The sequence below is a fragment of the Syngnathus floridae genome, chromosome 19, assembly GCF_059516105.1.
Source record: "Syngnathus floridae isolate MCC-2025c chromosome 19, RoL_Sflo_1.0, whole genome shotgun sequence".
NCBI classification, from domain to species: Eukaryota; Metazoa; Chordata; class Actinopteri; order Syngnathiformes; family Syngnathidae; genus Syngnathus; species Syngnathus floridae.
Genome location: NC_142431.1, coordinates 5146126 through 5162928, shown reverse-complemented (window position 1 = coordinate 5162928; position 16803 = coordinate 5146126). Strand labels below are relative to the sequence as shown.

Here is a 16803-nt window from a genome sequence, read left to right as displayed (position 1 = left end):
AGAGGAAATTAAATACTACTATTACTACTGATAATAATAATAATCATAGAAAGAGATAATAAAGGTAATGCTGCATCATACAAGGTGATGAGAGTTTATCTAAAAATTTAAAATCAGTGTTTTTGTTTGTCAAATCTAAACAATATCTGAACTTGCTATGAAATGCAACAGGCTTTGTCCTATGATTTTGAAATACTATTATGTAAGTTTGCACGTATATACTGTAACATGTCTTTTGTTATTAAAGTTTTAAATCGAGATGAGAGCCAATAAAGAGAAATCTTGGCTGGTAAAGGCGACTTTATGATTGCGCAAAAAGAATCAGCAGGTGTTCTTTGCGTGGACTTTTACAGTATGTGACGAGTATCTCGCTTGGGCTTGTCCTTGTGCAGGTTCTTGAGCGTCCACTCTTCACTCTTGTCTGCATAGCTGCAGGAGTGTTGTTGGAACTGCGTACGGTCCAGTTTTCAATCGTCAAGGTTGAAGATGAAGGCCATTGGATTTGCCGCGGGCACAATTGTGCTAATGATTGCCGCATGGGTGATTTATGGTGAGCAAAAGTTCGGATGAACGTGACTTTTATTATCTAAAGTTTACTTTGTTAAAGGAATCATATTAACTATACTCCCTGCCACTGAAAGCAATTTTGAAATATAACAGCAGGAGGCAGAATAACCTAACTATTGGGTCGTAAGCCAATTAAATACATTGCAATTTCATAAACACGAGGAAAGGGAATTAAGGAATTAAAATGACAATACTTAAACTTTAATATTTTTTTTAAAATTTATTTAGATCTACTGATGGCAACTATACAAGGGAAACGTTATACATATAAATTAAGATTTGGAAAATGTCAGACTAAAAAGATTAGTGAGGCAAAAAAAGGTTGACAGGATTGTAACTTTTTTCTCGGAATTATGTATTTTAAAGTGAGAATAAAATGAAAACTGAAAATAAAAAACAGCAGCCAAGACCATCATCATTGTCTCAAGGGTTTGTTTATTAATCCAAAAAGTTTTTCTTTAGAATGTTCTCCCATTCTTTAATTTCATTATTTCTCCCAACACTTCCTCATTTCCATCCTTCCTCCCTTAACCAGAGATGAACTCGGGCTCGGTGACGCCCACGTTGGAAGGACAGCAGCAGGTGCGAAAGACCAATCCTCTTGTGTGATTAAGATGTACCCAGATATGTGTAGATTGAATTGTAATAATCAACGTCAAAATATTTGAAATTCATACATGAGTAATTGGATTGGCTCAAAGAGTCCACAAACGTTCATGCCAAAACCAGATGTGATATAAGCTTTTGTTTTGCAGAACATAATCAACACTGCACTGACCAATAGGAACACTTTGAAGAACGTGAGCTCAGAACCCACAGTGCAAAAGGTGCAAACAGCCAATCCATGATTTTAAGATTCACCAAGAAGTGTTAACTCCATCTATGTGGTTGAAAACTCAAAATGTTTTTTAGAATTTTTAGCCAAAGTAAGACTATTCCTAAAATTGCTGGAATCATGGTTGGTTGTTGGTAGGTTGGTCATTGGTCAAAAAGAAATGAAAAATGTGCTTTTGGTTTGCAGAATCCACTCAACACTTCACTGACCACCAAGAAACCAGAGATCAATGTGACCTCTGTCTCGGTGAATGCCACGGTGCAAGGACAGCAGCAGGTGCGAAAGGCCAAATATTCTTAATAGATTTCAAGATGTACCAGGAAATGTAAATTGCCTCTGTGGTTGATATGTTCTTTGTTTTCCATAAGCTGCCCAACACCACACTGACCACAAAGAAACCAGAGATGAACGTGACCTCAGTCTCCGTAAACACCACGGTGCAAGGAGCGCAGCAGGTACGAAAGTCCAATCCTCTTGACTGATTCAAGATGTACCAATAAATATAAATTGCCTCTGTGGTTGACATGTTCTTTTGTTTTGCAGAAGCAGCCCAACACCACACTGACCACCAAGACCCCAGCGATGAATGTGACCTCCGTCTCGGTGAACGCCACGGTGCAAGGACAGCAGCAGGTGCGAAAGGCCAAATATTCTTAATAGATTTCAAGATGTACCAAGAAATGTAAATGGCCTCTGTGGTTGACATGTTCTTTTGTTTTGCAGAAGCTGCCCAACACCACACTGACCACTCAGACACCAGCGATGAACGTGACCTCAGTCTCGGCGAAGCCCACGGTCAAAGGAAAGGAGGAGGTGCAAAAGTTAAAGATGTACCAAGAAGTGAAAATTAAAATTTGTGGTTAAGTTGGTAGACTGGTTATTTGGTTATTCAAAGTTAAATATTAGTTGAAATTTTAGGTAAATGTGGTATTACTTTTGCTTGGTTGGTCACTGGTCAAATTTGTAGTTGAGAGTCCGAAGAAAAATGTGAGTTGAATAATAGTGCAAATTGTTCTCTTGTTTTCAGAACACTTCATTGACCACGAAGAAAAATGAGAACCGTGGTGATGGCATTGTGGAATTTAAGGTGTGAAAAGCCTCTATTGATTTAGATATGAGTGCAGTTGGTTATTTATTCAGAAGTAAAAAATATTCCTATTTAATATGTCATTTGGATGATTGATTGGCTTGTTGGGTTTTCTAGGTTAGTCATTGGTCAATTGGAAGAGTCCCAACATCAATGCCAAACCAAGATGCAAAGTGTGTTTTTGATTTGCAGGATATGTTCAACAAGACCAATGCGAAACAAAAGAATGCGAGTGTGACGCAAGGACAGCAGCAGGTGTGTAAGGCTAAATTGTCTTGATACATTTTCCATGGGTTGAATCAATTGGTTGGTATATTATGTTGTCAAAATATTTCTAATTAGTTGAATGGTTCTTTGGGTCTGGGTAGGTTGGTCTCGGAGTCCCAATCACAATGACCACCAAGAAACCAGAGATGAACGTGACCTCAGTCTCGGTGAAGCCCACGGTGCAAGGAGAGCAGCAGGTGCAAAAGTCTAATCGTATTGACTAATCAAGATGTACCAAGAAATGAAAATTGCCACTGTGGTTGACATGTTCTTTTGTTCTGCAGAAGCTGCCCAACACAACAATGACCACCAAGAAACCAGCGATGAACGTGACCTCAGTCTCGGTAAAGACCACGGTGCAAGGACAATCCTCTTGACTGATCCAAAGATGTACCAGGAAATGTAAATTGCCTTCGTGGTTGACATGTTCTTTGTTTTGCAGAAGCTGCCCAACACCACACTGACCACCAAGAAACCAGAGATGAACGTGACCTCAGTCTCAGTGAAGCCCACAGTGAACGGACAGCAGCAGGTGCGAAACGCCAATTATCTTGACTGATTCAAGATGTATCAAGAATTGTAAATTGCCTCTGTGGTTGACATGTTCTTTGTTTTGCAGAAGCTGTCCAACACCACAATGACCACCAAGAAACCAGCGATGAACGTGACCTTAGTCTCAGTAAAGACCACGGTGCAAGGAGAGCAGCAGGTACGAAAGTCGAATCATATTGACTGATTCAAGATGTACCAAGAAATGAAAATTGCCTCTGTAGTTGACATGTTCTTTTGTTTTGCAGAAGCTGCCCAACACCACACTGACCACCAAGACACCAGCGCTGAACGTGACCTCAGTCTCGGTAAAGATCACGGTGCAAAACAATCCTCTTGACTGATTCAAGATGCATCAAGAAATGTAAATTGCCACTGTGGTTGACATGTTCTTTGTTTTGCAGAAGATGCCCAACACTACACTGACCACTAAGAAACCAGAGATGAACGTGACCTCAGTCTTGGTGAAGCCTACGGTGCAAGGACAGCAACAGGTGCAAAAGGCCAATTATCTTGACTGATTCAAGATGTACCAAGAAATGTAAATTGCCTCTGTGGTTGAAGTGTTCTTATTTTTTGCAGAAGCTGCCCAACACCACACTGACCACGAAGAAACCAGCAATGAACGTGACCATAGTGCAAGGACAGCAGCAGGTACGAAAGGCCAAACATTCTTAATAGATTCCAAGATGTACCAGGAGTAAACAGCCTCTGTGGTTGACTTGTTCTTTGTTTTGCAGAAGCTGCCCAACACCACACTGACCACCAAGACACCAGCGCTGAACGTGACCTCAGTCTCGGTAAAGATCACGGTGAAAGGACAATCCTCCCGACTGATACAAAATGTACCAAGAAATGTAAATTGCTTCTGTGGTTGATGTTCCTTTGTTTTGTAGGAGCTGCCCAACACCACACTGACCACTATGGAACCAGCGCTGAACGTGACCTCAGTCTCGGTAAAGATCACGGTGCAAGGGCAATCCTCTTGGCTGATTCTCTATGCATCAAGAAATGCAAATGCCTCTGTGATTGACATGTTCTTTTGTTTTGCAGAAGCTGCCCAACACCACACTGACTACTAAGAAACCAGAGATGAACGTGACCTCAGTCGCGGTGAAGCCCACGGTGCAAGGACAGCACCAGGTGCGAAAGGCCAACCCTCTTGACTGATCCAAGATGTATCAAGAAATGTAAATGGCCTCTGTGGTTGACATGTTCTTTTGTTTTGCAGAAGCTGCCCAACACCACACTGACCACTAAGGATCCAGTGCTGAATGTGACCTCAGTCTCGGTAAAGATCACGGTGCAAGGACAATCCTCTTGACTGATTCAAAACATACCAAGAATTGTAAGTTGCATCTGTGGTTGACATGTTCTTTGTTTTGCAGAAGCTGCCCAACACCACACTGACCACTAAGAAACCAGCGCTGAACGTGACCTCAGTCTCGGTAAAGACCACGGTGCAAGGACAATCCTCTTGACTGATTCAAAATGTACCAAGAAATATAAATTGCATCTGTGGTTGACATGTTCTTTGTTTTGCAGAAACTGCCCAACACCACACTGACCACTGAGAAACCAGCACTGAACGTGACCTCAGTCTCGGTAAAGACCACGGAGCAAGGACAATCCTCTTGACTGATTCGAAATGTACCAAGAAATGTAAATTGCTTCTGTGGTTGACATGTTCTTTGTTTTGCAGAAGCTGCCCAACACTACACTGACCACTGAGAAACCAGCGATGAACGTGACCTCAGTCTCGGTAAAGACCACGGTGCAAGGACAGCAGCAGGTGCGAAAGGCCAACCCTCTTGAGTGATCCAAGATGTATCAAGAAATGTAAATGGCCTCTGTGGTTGACATGTTCTTTTGTTTTGCAGAAGCTGCCCAACACCACACTGACCACTAAGAAACCAGCGCTGAACGTGACCTCAGTCCCGGGAAAGACCACGGTGCAAGGACAATCCTCTTGACTGATTCAAAATGTACCAAGAAATATAAATTGCATCTGTGGTTGACATGTTCTTTGTTTTGCAGAAGCTGCCCAACACCACACTGACCACTAAGAAACCAGCACTGAACGTTACCTCAGTCTCGGTAAAGACCACGGTGCAAGGACAATCCTCTTGACTGATTCGAAATGTACCAAGAAATTGAAATTGCTTCTGTGGTTGACATGTTCTTTGTTTTGCAGAAGCTGCCCAACACCACACTGACCACTAAGAAACCAGCACTGAACGTGACCTTAGTCTCGGTAAAGACCACGGTGCAAGGACAATCCTCTTGACTGATTCGAAATGTACCAAGAAATGTAAATTGCTTCTGTGGTTGACATGTTCTTTGTTTTGCAGAAGCTGCCCAACACCACATTGACCACTAAGGAACCAGCGCTGAACGTGACCTTAGTCTCGGTAAAGACCACGGTGCAAGGACAATCCTCTTGACTGATTCAAAAGTACCAAGAAATGTAAATTGCTTCTGTGGTTGACATGTTATTTGTTTTGCAGAAGCTGCCCAACACTACACTGACCACTAAGAAACCAGCGCTGAACGTGACCTTAGTCTCGGTAAAGACCACGGTGCAAGGACAATCCTCTTGACTGATTCAAAATGTACCAAGAAATATAAATTGCATCTGTGGTTGACATGTTCTTTGTTTTGCAGAAGCTGCCCAACACCACACTGACCACTAAGAAACCAGCGCTGAACGTGACCTCAGTCCCGGGAAAGACCACGGTGCAAGGACAATCCTCTTGACTGATTCAAAATGTACCAAGAAATATAAATTGCATCTGTGGTTGACATGTTCTTTGTTTTGCAGAAGCTGCCCAACACCACACTGACCACTAAGAAACCAGCGATGAACGTGACCTCAGTCTCGGTGACCACGGTGCAAGGACAGCAGCAGGTGCGAAAGGCCAACCCTCTTGACTGATCCAAGCTGTATCAAGAAATGTAAATGGCCTCTGTGGTTGACATGTTCTTTTGTTTTGCAGAAGCTGCCCAACACCACACTGACCACTAAGAAACCAGCGCTGAACGTGACCTTAGTCTCGGTAAAGACCACGGTGCAAGGACAATCCTCTTGTCAAAATGTACCAAGAAATACAAATTGCATCTGTGGTTGACATGTTCTTTGTTTTGCAGAAGCTACCCAACACCACACTGACCACTAAGAAACCAGCGCTGAACGTGACCTTAGTCTCGGTAAAGACCACGGTGCAAGGACAATCCTCTTGACTGATTAAAATGTACCAAGAAATGTAAATTGCTTTTGTGGTTGACATGTTCTTTGTTTTGCAGAAGCTGCCCAACACTACACTGACCACTAAGAAACCAGCGATGAACGTGACCTCAGTCTCGGTAAAGACCACGGTGCAAGGACAATCCTCTTGACTGATTCGAAATGTACCAAGAAATGTAAATTGCTTCTGTGGTTGACATGTTCTTTGTTTTGCAGAAGCTGCCCAACACCACACTGACCACTAAGAAACCAGCGCTGAACGTGACCTCAGTCTCGGTGACCACGGTGCAAGGACAGCACCAGGTGCGAAAGGCCAACCCTCTTGACTGATCCAAGATGTATCAAGAAATGTAAATGGCCTCTGTGGTTGACATGTTCTTTTGTTTTGCAGAAGCTGCCCAACACCACACTGACCACTAAGAAACCAGCGCTGAACGTGACCTTAGTCTCGGTAAAGACCACGGTGCACGGACAATCCTCTTGACTGATTCAAAATGTACCAAGAAATACAAATTGCATCTGTGGTTGACATGTTCTTTGTTTTGCAGAAGCTACCCAACACCACACTGACCACTAAGAAACCAGCGCTGAACGTGACCTTAGTCTCGGTAAAGACCACGGTGCAAGGACAATCCTCTTGACTGATTCAAAATGTACCAAGAAATGTAAATTCCTTTTGTGGTTGACATGTTCTTTGTTTTGCAGAAGCTGCCCAACACTACACTGACCACTAAGAAACCAGCGATGAACGTGACCTCAGTCTCGGTAAAGACCACGGTGCAAGGACAATCCTCTTGACTGATTAAAAATGTACCAAGAAATGTAAATTGCTTCTGTGGTTGACATGTTCTTTGTTTTGCAGAAGCTGCCCAACACTACACTGACCACTAAGAAACCAGCGCTGAACGTGACCTCAGTCTCGGTGACCACGGTGCAAGGACAGCACCAGGTGCGAAAGGCCAACCCTCTTGACTGATCCAAGATGTATCAAGAAATGTAAATGGCCTCTGTGGTTGACATGTTCTTTTGTTTTGCAGAAGCTGCCCAACACCACACTGACCACTAAGAAACCAGCGCTGAACGTGACCTTAGTCTCGGTAAAGACCACGGTGCAAGGACAATCCTCTTGACTGATTCGAAATGTACCAAGAAATTTAAATTGCTTCTGTGGTCGACACGTTCTTTGTTTTGCAGAAGCTGCCCAACACCACACTGACCACTAAGAAACCAGCGCTGAACGTGACCTCAGTCTCCGTAAACACCACGGTGCAAGGACAGCAGCAGGTACGAAAGGCCAATCCTCTTGACTGATCCAAGATTTATCAAGAAATGTAAATGGCCTCTGTGGTTGACATGTTCTTTTGTTTTGCAGAAGCTGCCAAACACCACACTGACCACTAAGAAACCAGCGCTGAACGTGACCTTAGTCTCGGTAAAGACCACGGTGCAAGGACAATCCTCTTGACTGATTCAAAATGTACCAAGAAATATAAATTGCTTTTGTGGTTGACATGTTCTTTGTTTTGCAGAAGCTGCCCAACACTACACTGACCACTAAGAAACCAGCGATGAACGTGACCTCAGTCTCCGTAAACACCACGGTGCAAGGACAGCAGCAGGTGCGAAAGGCCAATCCTCTTGACTGATCCAAGATTTATCAAGAAATGTAAATGGCCTCTGTGGTTGACATGTTCTTTTGTTTTGCAGAACCAGCCCAACACCACACTGACCACCAAGACGCCAAAGAGCAATGTAACCTCAGCCTTGATGGTGAGTGAAAGAAAAGCAGCAGGTGCGAAATCACTGATTTCTAGATTTAAGAAGTAAAAGTTTTCTTATGGGTCGATGGTCAGCTTTTGTTGAATCTTCAAAAGGATGTCTGACTTTTGGTACGTTGAAATTTGAAACGTGCTTTTGTTTTGCAGAAGCTGCCCAACACCACACTGAACACCACAAAACCAAAGAAAAGGCGTGAGGTTCGAAGGACTATCCTTTTGACTGAGTACCACGAAGTGTAATTTCTCTCTGGGTGGTTGATTGATTGTATTTGAAGTTATTTAGTCAAAGTCAAATATGATGTTTGTCCAGTTGATTTTTGGTAGACAAGATTATGAGATGTTAAATGCTTTTGTTTAGTAGCTGGTTATTTAGTCAAAAGTAAAAATATCCCTAATTAAAATGTGAGTTAATTGATTGGCTTATGTCGAAAATCCACTCAAGGAATTGCTAAAGCGAAGAAAGTCCATGGTTCAAAATGGCCAAACTCCTCGTGTGTGGTTTCGAGATGCACCTAAAATGTGTCGACTAACTTTGTTCTCTCGTTTTGTTGTCTGTGTAGCAATTCATCCCTCTGACAGACAGTTCTATGCGTAACGGCATCACACTCGACCTACGAGCCAATCAAACTCAGTAATAAGTCACTTTTCCCCATAATGGCTGCAGTTTCAATTGGCTCACCTTTTGTGTGTGTGTATAAACATGACAACACCCGTGTGTGTGTGTGTGTTCCAGGGTTATTGTCAATCTTTATGCCAAGTACACAGAGTATAATGAAGAAGGGCTTGCGCTAACCCTGACGTTCACAATGAAAAAACAAACCGCCGTGGTCACTGCCGATATGGCTTATATGTGGTCGTACAAGAACCAAGTGTTTCCTAAAATTGTCCTACCCTACAATCCCGCCTACGACTTCACGGTAATACAAATCTAAATGTGTTCTACCTTAATGGATGGATAAAAAATGTGTCGTACTGTTTTACAGATTCACATCAAGCAAACTGCTATGGAATTCACTGTGAACTTCAACAACGCCTACCGTATGTTATACCAATTTGACAGAAGTGCAAGGAATTCCTATGTTATAACAAAATTGGCAGTCGTGGGAGAGGTCCGTTACTTCAAAGTTAAATGACGGCATCCATGAGGGGATGTAATTAAACTGCTTTACTTTGTGCAAATAATTTAATTTTCCAGCTGTACCCCCCCCACAGGATTTTCAGTATATAGCAATGGGCAGAGAGAAACTGCTTTACTTTGTGCATGTTATTTAATTTCAGCTATTGATTTTCAGTATAATCATTGTAACCACAGGATTTTCATTATCAGCAATAAAGTTCAGACTGATATAAAATGTCAGTGAAGATTCTTACCGCTTGAACAGCGAAACAATTCAGTCCAAGAGCAAGATCCTAATTCAAAAAACAAAACACACTACACAGATGATTATTTTATTTTAGCATTAAGCTCCTAACACATAGATTTTAGCACATCTTGACCATCCAAATCGCAAAATTAAACAATTTCTCCACCCATAACAGCACACTTCCCAAGCGGAGGCTTTTCAGAGTTAACTGGAAGATTCACAAAAGTTTGAAAACAAAACTGCTCCAAACCTAATTTGACATTGGCAGAAGAAAAAAAAAAAATTGGTCCACCGCAAGAAACGAGCGAGTTATTAGTAGCTAACAATCCAATGATCCGCATGAGCATTGAATAGTGCTGGACCTCATAGTGGAAGGAGGAGGGCTGCCAAGCTGAGGAAGTTAAGTACAGATGTTGGTTCTCGAGGAAATACTGAAACCACTCCAAAAAGGCCATGGTACACTATCTAGGAAAACTGTTCCAAGTGCCAGATTACAGATCATTGTGATACAAGTGGTGCTCAAAGCGGGTCAAACTTTCCCCTGGAGCCGTGTAATTTTTAACTCTTAAAAAAAATAAAAATAAAGGCTCTGTAGCAGGTGGTTAGAAGGAAAACATGACCAGCTGTACTGAGCACAAGGAAGACTTTGGGGGGGGGGGAGTGTGCAGCTTTAAATAAGCTTCAAGCTAGCAAAACGAGGGCAAATACAGACGACGCTTTACGACACGGTCTAGCAATACAGCATTGCACCCCTCACCCACCATCCATCCATGAGCCCAAAGTTTATAAAAGGGCATAGATGCAAACAAAGAATAGTGAGGAAGCCCATTTGACAGCAAAAAAAATGTCTGGGCACCAGTAATGACATGGCAGATGGTGCAGTGGTTGGATGTGGAATGATCCGGGATGACCCTGGCATGCTCAGACTGGTGGGCCTCGATTGTACGCTTACACATTTTTGTATGGGGCGGAAAGTGAGAGAGGGGATGGATATTGTCAAAGGGAAAAAATGCTTTGCTGGGCAAGCAAAAAGTTTGATTCATTATGCCCCCGCCAGCTCACCTCTTTTAATTCTGGGGGGAAATTTGACGTGTCTGGCCTGCTGGGAACGACGGGACAATAGACAGTCGGCAGAGGGCATTGTGAGCTATGCGCAGAAGAGTGGGGGCGGAGTCTGTCGGCGCACGCTTGAAGTCATACATTCAGCTCAAAAGTGGACCAGGCTTTTCTCTAGAGACGCGTCGTGTACATTCGAAAGATGGGGTGGACGAGATGGCGACTACATTCCGTGTGACTGTGAAACGAATATAACAGGAAGCTAGAGGCTTCCTGTAGATGCAGCATGGTCAAAAAAAAAAAAAAAAAAGTGAGTTACAAAGTTAATAAAAAGGTCTTGTATGGATTCCCTTCACTGGCCTCGAGTTTAAAGCTGCAATTTTGTAGTTTGTACACAATTTAAAACTGGAAGACAGGAAATATGAGAACTTAATTCCAAAAGGAATATTGGCAAGGCTTGGCAAACATTGTATACATTCATAGAGACAAAAGGCCAGCTTTCATTTTTTAAACCCTGGGTTAAAAAAAAAAAAGGACTATAAAGTGCACTCTTTTATGAATGATCCTCGCCAATTGTCGCAAATCGGAATTAAATAAGACTAATCTGAGCATGTCAGGGGCGTGGTTTTAATGTGGCCGGAAGCCCTGTCTGTGTGGGATGAGGGAGGAGACCTGCAGGTAGAGGCCTTTGGACTGGTCACAGGTGGAAAGCCTCAAATGGAGCGCGTTTAATTCCTCTACATGCACTTCAAGACCACACCAAGAGTGTGCTAGCATATGGAAACAGATAAAAGAGCTTTCATGCAAGAGGTCTACGTCACAGATACAACAATGCAAACAACTCGTATTGGAGGTTAAACTGGGCTCGTCTTTACCCCTGTGAGCTTCATCAAGGGAGACGAGGGCGGGAGGAAGAAGGCAGGCTGAGGACCGTAACATTTCTATTGGAAGGTGGCCACCAGGAAGAAACTCCAAACGGCCACCTTTTTTCCGCCTCCTCTTCATCTCCCACCCTCAGCTCTTCTGATTCTTCTGGCAGTTTTTGATATAGCTTGTGAACACAAAATTGTAATCGTTGAACTGAGCCAGCTGGCGGTCGAGACGCTTAAACCCGTCGAGTTTTTGGGCAGAAGAGAAGACGCTGCGACATTTCGAACTCTGCGGTAGGAGAAGAGGGTTCGGGTTAGACGAAAATCATCCGACGGAAGCCGGAGCGCGAAATACATACCTGATTGACAAACAGTGTCGTCACAAATTTTCCCGGCTTGAAAACATCCACCACCTTCCGGACAAGGTCATCGTACGATGTCTGGGAGAGGTTTGTCTCAAAGCTAACGTAGGAGAAATCTGGCTCTGGGGTGATGTGAATGGTCCAGTAGGTCCCCTGCAAGAGGCAAAAAGAGGAGCCGCGGGGTTGCAGTTAGAGAAGACCAATAGAAACACCAAGATATACTTACATCAGTCTTCATTCCGTTCATTGAGTATCCACACGGGTTGAACATTGTAGCATCTATCACAGAACCTGGTATCAGGTCACAAATTCCACTCATCTGGAATAGATAACAAAATAAAAACTTGGCATCAAATAACTCATGTCCAATTGTGTCAAAGCTGTATTAAGCGACTTGTGTGACAATTAATGAGAGGCCACATTGCTTACTCAATTATTATTGTTATTTTTTTAAATATGTACACTGTCCGATGGAATGGAAGACTTTCCAAAACGTATTTTCAGGACTCCTCAAACTTTAGGCTGTTTACAGTAAAACTGATATAAATAAATACACTTTGTATATTTGAACAGCTTCTTTAGCTAGCGCTAGCTTAATGCTAACGAAATGCAACGCACCATAGGGTAACAAATATACTTTTTGAGTATAAACCTTCATATAACATATTTGAACAGTGTGTATAAAAATACAAATGAACTTTTAAACTTTTAATAGAGCACAAGAATGCACCTATAATAAAATACTGTACTAAAATAATAAAACCAAACCTATTTCTCTAATCTTTGTTCAAATGAAACTGAACAATACTACTCGGCAAAAAAAAAACGGTTCTATTTTCAACATTTGCCTTACACGAGTGACTTCACTTGCAGAAACACCATCTTTCATATAGAACTGGTCCATAATAGCTGGATCAAGGTCACTCATCAGAACTTCCAGTGTCTGATCCGCATACTTGTTCTCCCAGTACTCTGGCAAGTCCAGAGTAAACAGATACCTGGTTAACAACAAAATGGGGACTGGTGAGAGTTCTACTTGATACACCATTTCACGCCAGTCATTTATTTTTGTTTACCATTATCAAATAAACACAAAATAAAAACGTACTTGCTATATTTTTTTTGTTTTCCAGAAAAATTTCAAAAACGGGTTGGTTGACAATACTAACGATGTGTAGAAATGACGAGTTCTTACCAGCAGTCAGCGTTCAAACGTCCCATACAGTAGGCTGCACCATCTAAAGGAAGTCAAAGAACCCAAATTAAATATTTTTCTTTTCATGACTGCATATTAGCAACAAATACCCGCTGGGTTAAATATTAATGGTTAAAATAATTAGACATGCTTCAAGGTATAATCATCTGCTGGTTCCAAGTGGATAAAGCCCTTGGCGTAAACAGGGATGTCTCCACTTCTTCATAAATATAATTTGTGGTTTTTATGATGCTTAACATATCTCCATGCAAGTTTGTGGACGCATTGGACATGGGCCACAAATATGGAATTAAGACTAGGTGTGGCTCTGAGACAGAGAAAATAGGAGTGGATCTGGGCTTCAAAGCTCGCTTAACAAGATTGGAAATTTATTTTCATCGCTCACTGGATAATGCACAATTATTATTATTTTTTTTTACAGTTGGCCTTATAAATAAAGACAAGAGCGACCAAAACTTTTGATCACGTACTTGGGAAAATCTGGCCGAGAAAGTCTACTTCCTCTTGGAAGTTGCGATGAGGAAACTCTTGATGGGTTGGTTTCATAAAATTCTTGCGGGAGTAGAAGAAGTTCTGCAAAACCGGTTAATCAAGTTGGGCGTGAGCCAAAACGTTGGAAAAAAAAAAAAAAAAATGCTATTAAGGTTGTGGCTCACCTCGATGGCATCAAACCCGCAGTACTCCCTGGCGAGTTCCAGCAGAGGCACCAGTGCTTGCAGTAAGAGGGTGGTTCCACATGTTTTCAAAATGAAACGTCTCTTGGAGACAAACATGCTACTCTCACTGAATGGCGGGAGAGGAGGGAAAGACAAAGGACAATTCAATTACCTCACCAACACAGAGACACTGTTTATTTAGAAGACTCAGTGACACCCAAAGATTTAATCTTCGGGATGTTGCTTCAGTAGTTCCACAATGTTTTTTTTGTCGTGTTGCCATTTAATTTTTGAACTGCACCAGCCTCATTATGCATGATGATTACTGGACATAGTATTTATAATTTTTTGGGGAACAGATGAACCTTCAGGCATCTGGAAATTCCACCCAAAATAATTAAGCAGACTTGTGTAATCTTCCTGATATCTAGGCTCATTTCTTCTGACTTTCCCCAATTCCCCAAAAATCGATTAATCGGATAATAGGCTATTTTAAATCAAGATGTATTATAAAACAATTTACCCCCCAATTACTCTATTAACCAATGATTGATATTTAGTCACTAAAACAACTAACTGAGTGCTTTGCTTTTCGGGTTAAGATGAAGAATTTGCATTTCCAGTGATATTAAAGAATCGTAGAGAGCTCACGTCGCCACCCGAAAGCACCAGCAAGCAATGGCAATGCCAAGTGACTGAAAGGTGACCAGTCTAATCCCGGAAAGCCTTCTATTCATAGCCAAATGCGGCAGACATACTGGTCCACATCTCACCTGAGTATATAAGCTTCCTGCTTGTCGGTCTTTGTCACACTTATGATCAAACAGTGCACATTCTCCAAAAGTTTGTCCCACTCAAACCTAAAAGAAAACACAAAAAGAATGGGCAAAATTTAGCAATGGCGGCTCGTTCACATTCCAAGCATTGCTTCACTCTCTAGATGAGGTAACCTCGACATAACTCAAAGAAATAAGATACTTGCTGCAGAGCATGGCAAAGTTGCAAGGTCATGGAGATAAGGGTTATTTAGCTCACCCGGGGGAGCAGCGTGGGCTGGCTGGGGTAGCCAAAAAAAAAAGCAGGTGTGAATAAAAATACCTTGAATATTTTTGACAGAAAAAGACATTTGTTGGATGGGAAGGTAAGAAATCAAAAATCAAAAACACACAAATGAGAAAAAAAAAATCCTCATGAAAAAAACCCCCAACACCTTCAACTATGGTCGCTCCAGAAAATCAGAGTCTATCCTCAGACCAGCGAGACACCATTGGAGACCGAGGTCAACTCCCACTCGAGTGTGAAACTACACCAACGGCTATTTGTGGTGCTTGGGCAGGATCACATTTAGATTGGACTCCCAGAAAGGAGTGCAAATGATGGCCAAGTACTACAAAGAGTTGAATTACCAAGACAAAGGATGCCTTTTTAATATAAAACCAGACGTCAAACCAAATCGGAGCAAATGATGAACAAGGCAATTTAAAAAGAGAGGAGTCTGTTTACAATAGATGCAATCGTCCTCTGCTTGATCAAATTAGCGGAAGAGTGAATGTAACCGGCTTTGAAAGTCGATGGGGAGTGTTGAGGTGAGTGCACTCTCACAATTCAAAGCCCTTGTGGACTTATTTGAAAGTTGGCCGACAGTCAGCCAGCCTGATCCACAGTAACACAGCAAGGCTTTAATCGGTTCTCTGGGGGTAAATTAACAGATCTGTATTCATAAGATGCCTGATTAGAAAAAAAGAAAAAAAAACAACCACCACATTTTGTGATAGGATGACAGTTTGAGGGAAGATAAATGATCAGTGATTATGAGCACAACAATCAGTGAGCATCAGAAACATTGCCGAAAGGAAGTGCTGATGGAACAGTAACTAATCCATCTCTAAAACGAACCGACAAAAACACTATCAGATTTACTACATTGGTTTTAGTCTTATAGGTTAGGCACACGTTAAAATAAAAGCAAACGAACTATGATTTTATAAGAAAATAAGTTGATCTATTTTAATTAGAGGGGGTTAAATGATCAAACACTTTGAGTTGCAGTGTTCGTGATAACTTCACGAAATTCTACCGAGCAAGTGTGGCGTAAACAGAAGTCAGTATATCCCAAATCGGATTACAACAACAATGCAAGTCTGTTGCTTTATTTCTTAATTTTTCAAGTTTCATTAAACAATGATCAGCAAATGGACTATACTTACTATTTAAATTAGCCTCCCCACACCTCCATCGTCCAGTTGAGTATTTTCTTATTTCATAATACGCAAGTTTGCAAAAAAGTAAAAGATTTAACTGGACGTTCTGACATCTTGGGTTGACCTCTCCTTTAACATATATAGATACAAGTTTAACGAACCGGTAACGACAATTTTGTGGAAGACAGTCTGCTTCCTCAAAGTAGTGTTGGGATATTCTGTGATGAGGTTTAAGTTTGTTCAGTGTCAGTTTACGTAAAAAGCACCAAAGAAAGTAAACATGGATCAGCGCCATTTGAAAATAAACACACAACAGTGTGTTATCTAAAAACATTATGAGGTGTGTTCTAGTTAGATACACTAACTAATGCAATTGGAAATAAACAAAAATTACCTCTTGTAATAGGAATTCGCCAACTGGCTGTTTTGTATTTTCACACAAAATAGGTCATTGTGCATTGTTCTTAACTTCAAAAAGTCACAATTTAGGTTATTAAAAAAAAAAAAACATTCAACTTCATAAATATGAAATAAATGAAAACCAGCAGGTTTGGTACTGGGTACGCATCTCTGAAATAAAAGACAATTTGGTTTTATCTCAATTCATTGTGGGGTGCAGTGATTCAAGAAAAGCACATTTGTAGCTTTTGCACTATGTTTAGTAACAATGTTCAAACCAGAGCACAAACTACTCCTGTTTTTTTGTTTTTCCCCCGATTCTCTTCTGACTTCTAGTTAGTAATTAGGAGTTG

The 16803-nt window shown here is 41.5% G+C and overlaps 2 protein-coding genes across 51 annotated transcripts in view; one reads left to right on the top strand and one right to left on the bottom strand.

Moving 5' to 3' along the window:
- The first annotated feature begins 341 nt into the window (after positions 1-341).
- Positions 342-9679, top strand: LOC148381791 (uncharacterized). 50 transcript variants are annotated; one of them, XM_088361103.1, is made up of 47 exons: positions 342-550; positions 1103-1149; positions 1323-1394; positions 1589-1678; positions 1771-1857; positions 1946-2035; positions 2126-2215; positions 2430-2489; positions 2682-2744; positions 2858-2953; positions 3041-3100; positions 3199-3288; positions 3376-3465; positions 3554-3613; positions 3710-3799; positions 3888-3959; positions 4046-4117; positions 4202-4261; positions 4359-4448; positions 4537-4608; positions 4694-4753; positions 4851-4910; positions 5008-5097; positions 5186-5257; positions 5343-5402; positions 5500-5559; positions 5657-5716; positions 5813-5884; positions 5970-6041; positions 6127-6213; positions 6302-6373; positions 6453-6512; positions 6609-6668; positions 6766-6852; positions 6941-7012; positions 7098-7157; positions 7255-7326; positions 7412-7498; positions 7587-7646; positions 7744-7833; positions 7922-7981; positions 8079-8168; positions 8257-8319; positions 8478-8525; positions 8888-8958; positions 9061-9244; positions 9311-9679. In XM_088361103.1, the coding sequence occupies exons 1-47, from the start codon at positions 487-489 to the stop codon at positions 9458-9460; spliced, it is 3594 nt and encodes a 1197-aa protein (XP_088217229.1). In that variant the 5' UTR covers positions 342-486; the 3' UTR covers positions 9461-9679. The 50 variants fall into 50 exon arrangements, with proteins under 50 accessions (XP_088217229.1, XP_088217230.1, XP_088217228.1 ...); XM_088361104.1 differs by having other exon boundaries at positions 343-550; positions 3202-3288; positions 3379-3465; positions 8475-8525; XM_088361102.1 differs by having other exon boundaries at positions 343-550; positions 2682-2745; positions 2862-2953; positions 8475-8525.
- An 81-nt stretch (positions 9680-9760) lies between these two features.
- The window catches only part of amd1 (adenosylmethionine decarboxylase 1), an 8622-nt gene continuing 1579 nt past the window's right edge, over positions 9761-16803 (bottom strand). Inside the window, exons 2-9 of the mRNA XM_088361160.1 lie at positions 14624-14710; positions 13851-13977; positions 13665-13767; positions 13174-13216; positions 12832-12976; positions 12205-12297; positions 11976-12131; positions 9761-11905 (exon numbers count right to left, since the gene is read on the bottom strand). Of these exons, the coding sequence (XP_088217286.1) occupies positions 11762-11905; positions 11976-12131; positions 12205-12297; positions 12832-12976; positions 13174-13216; positions 13665-13767; positions 13851-13977; positions 14624-14710 (898 nt within the window). The 3' untranslated portion in view covers positions 9761-11761. The remainder of the gene's footprint in view (positions 11906-11975; positions 12132-12204; positions 12298-12831; positions 12977-13173; positions 13217-13664; positions 13768-13850; positions 13978-14623; positions 14711-16803) is intronic.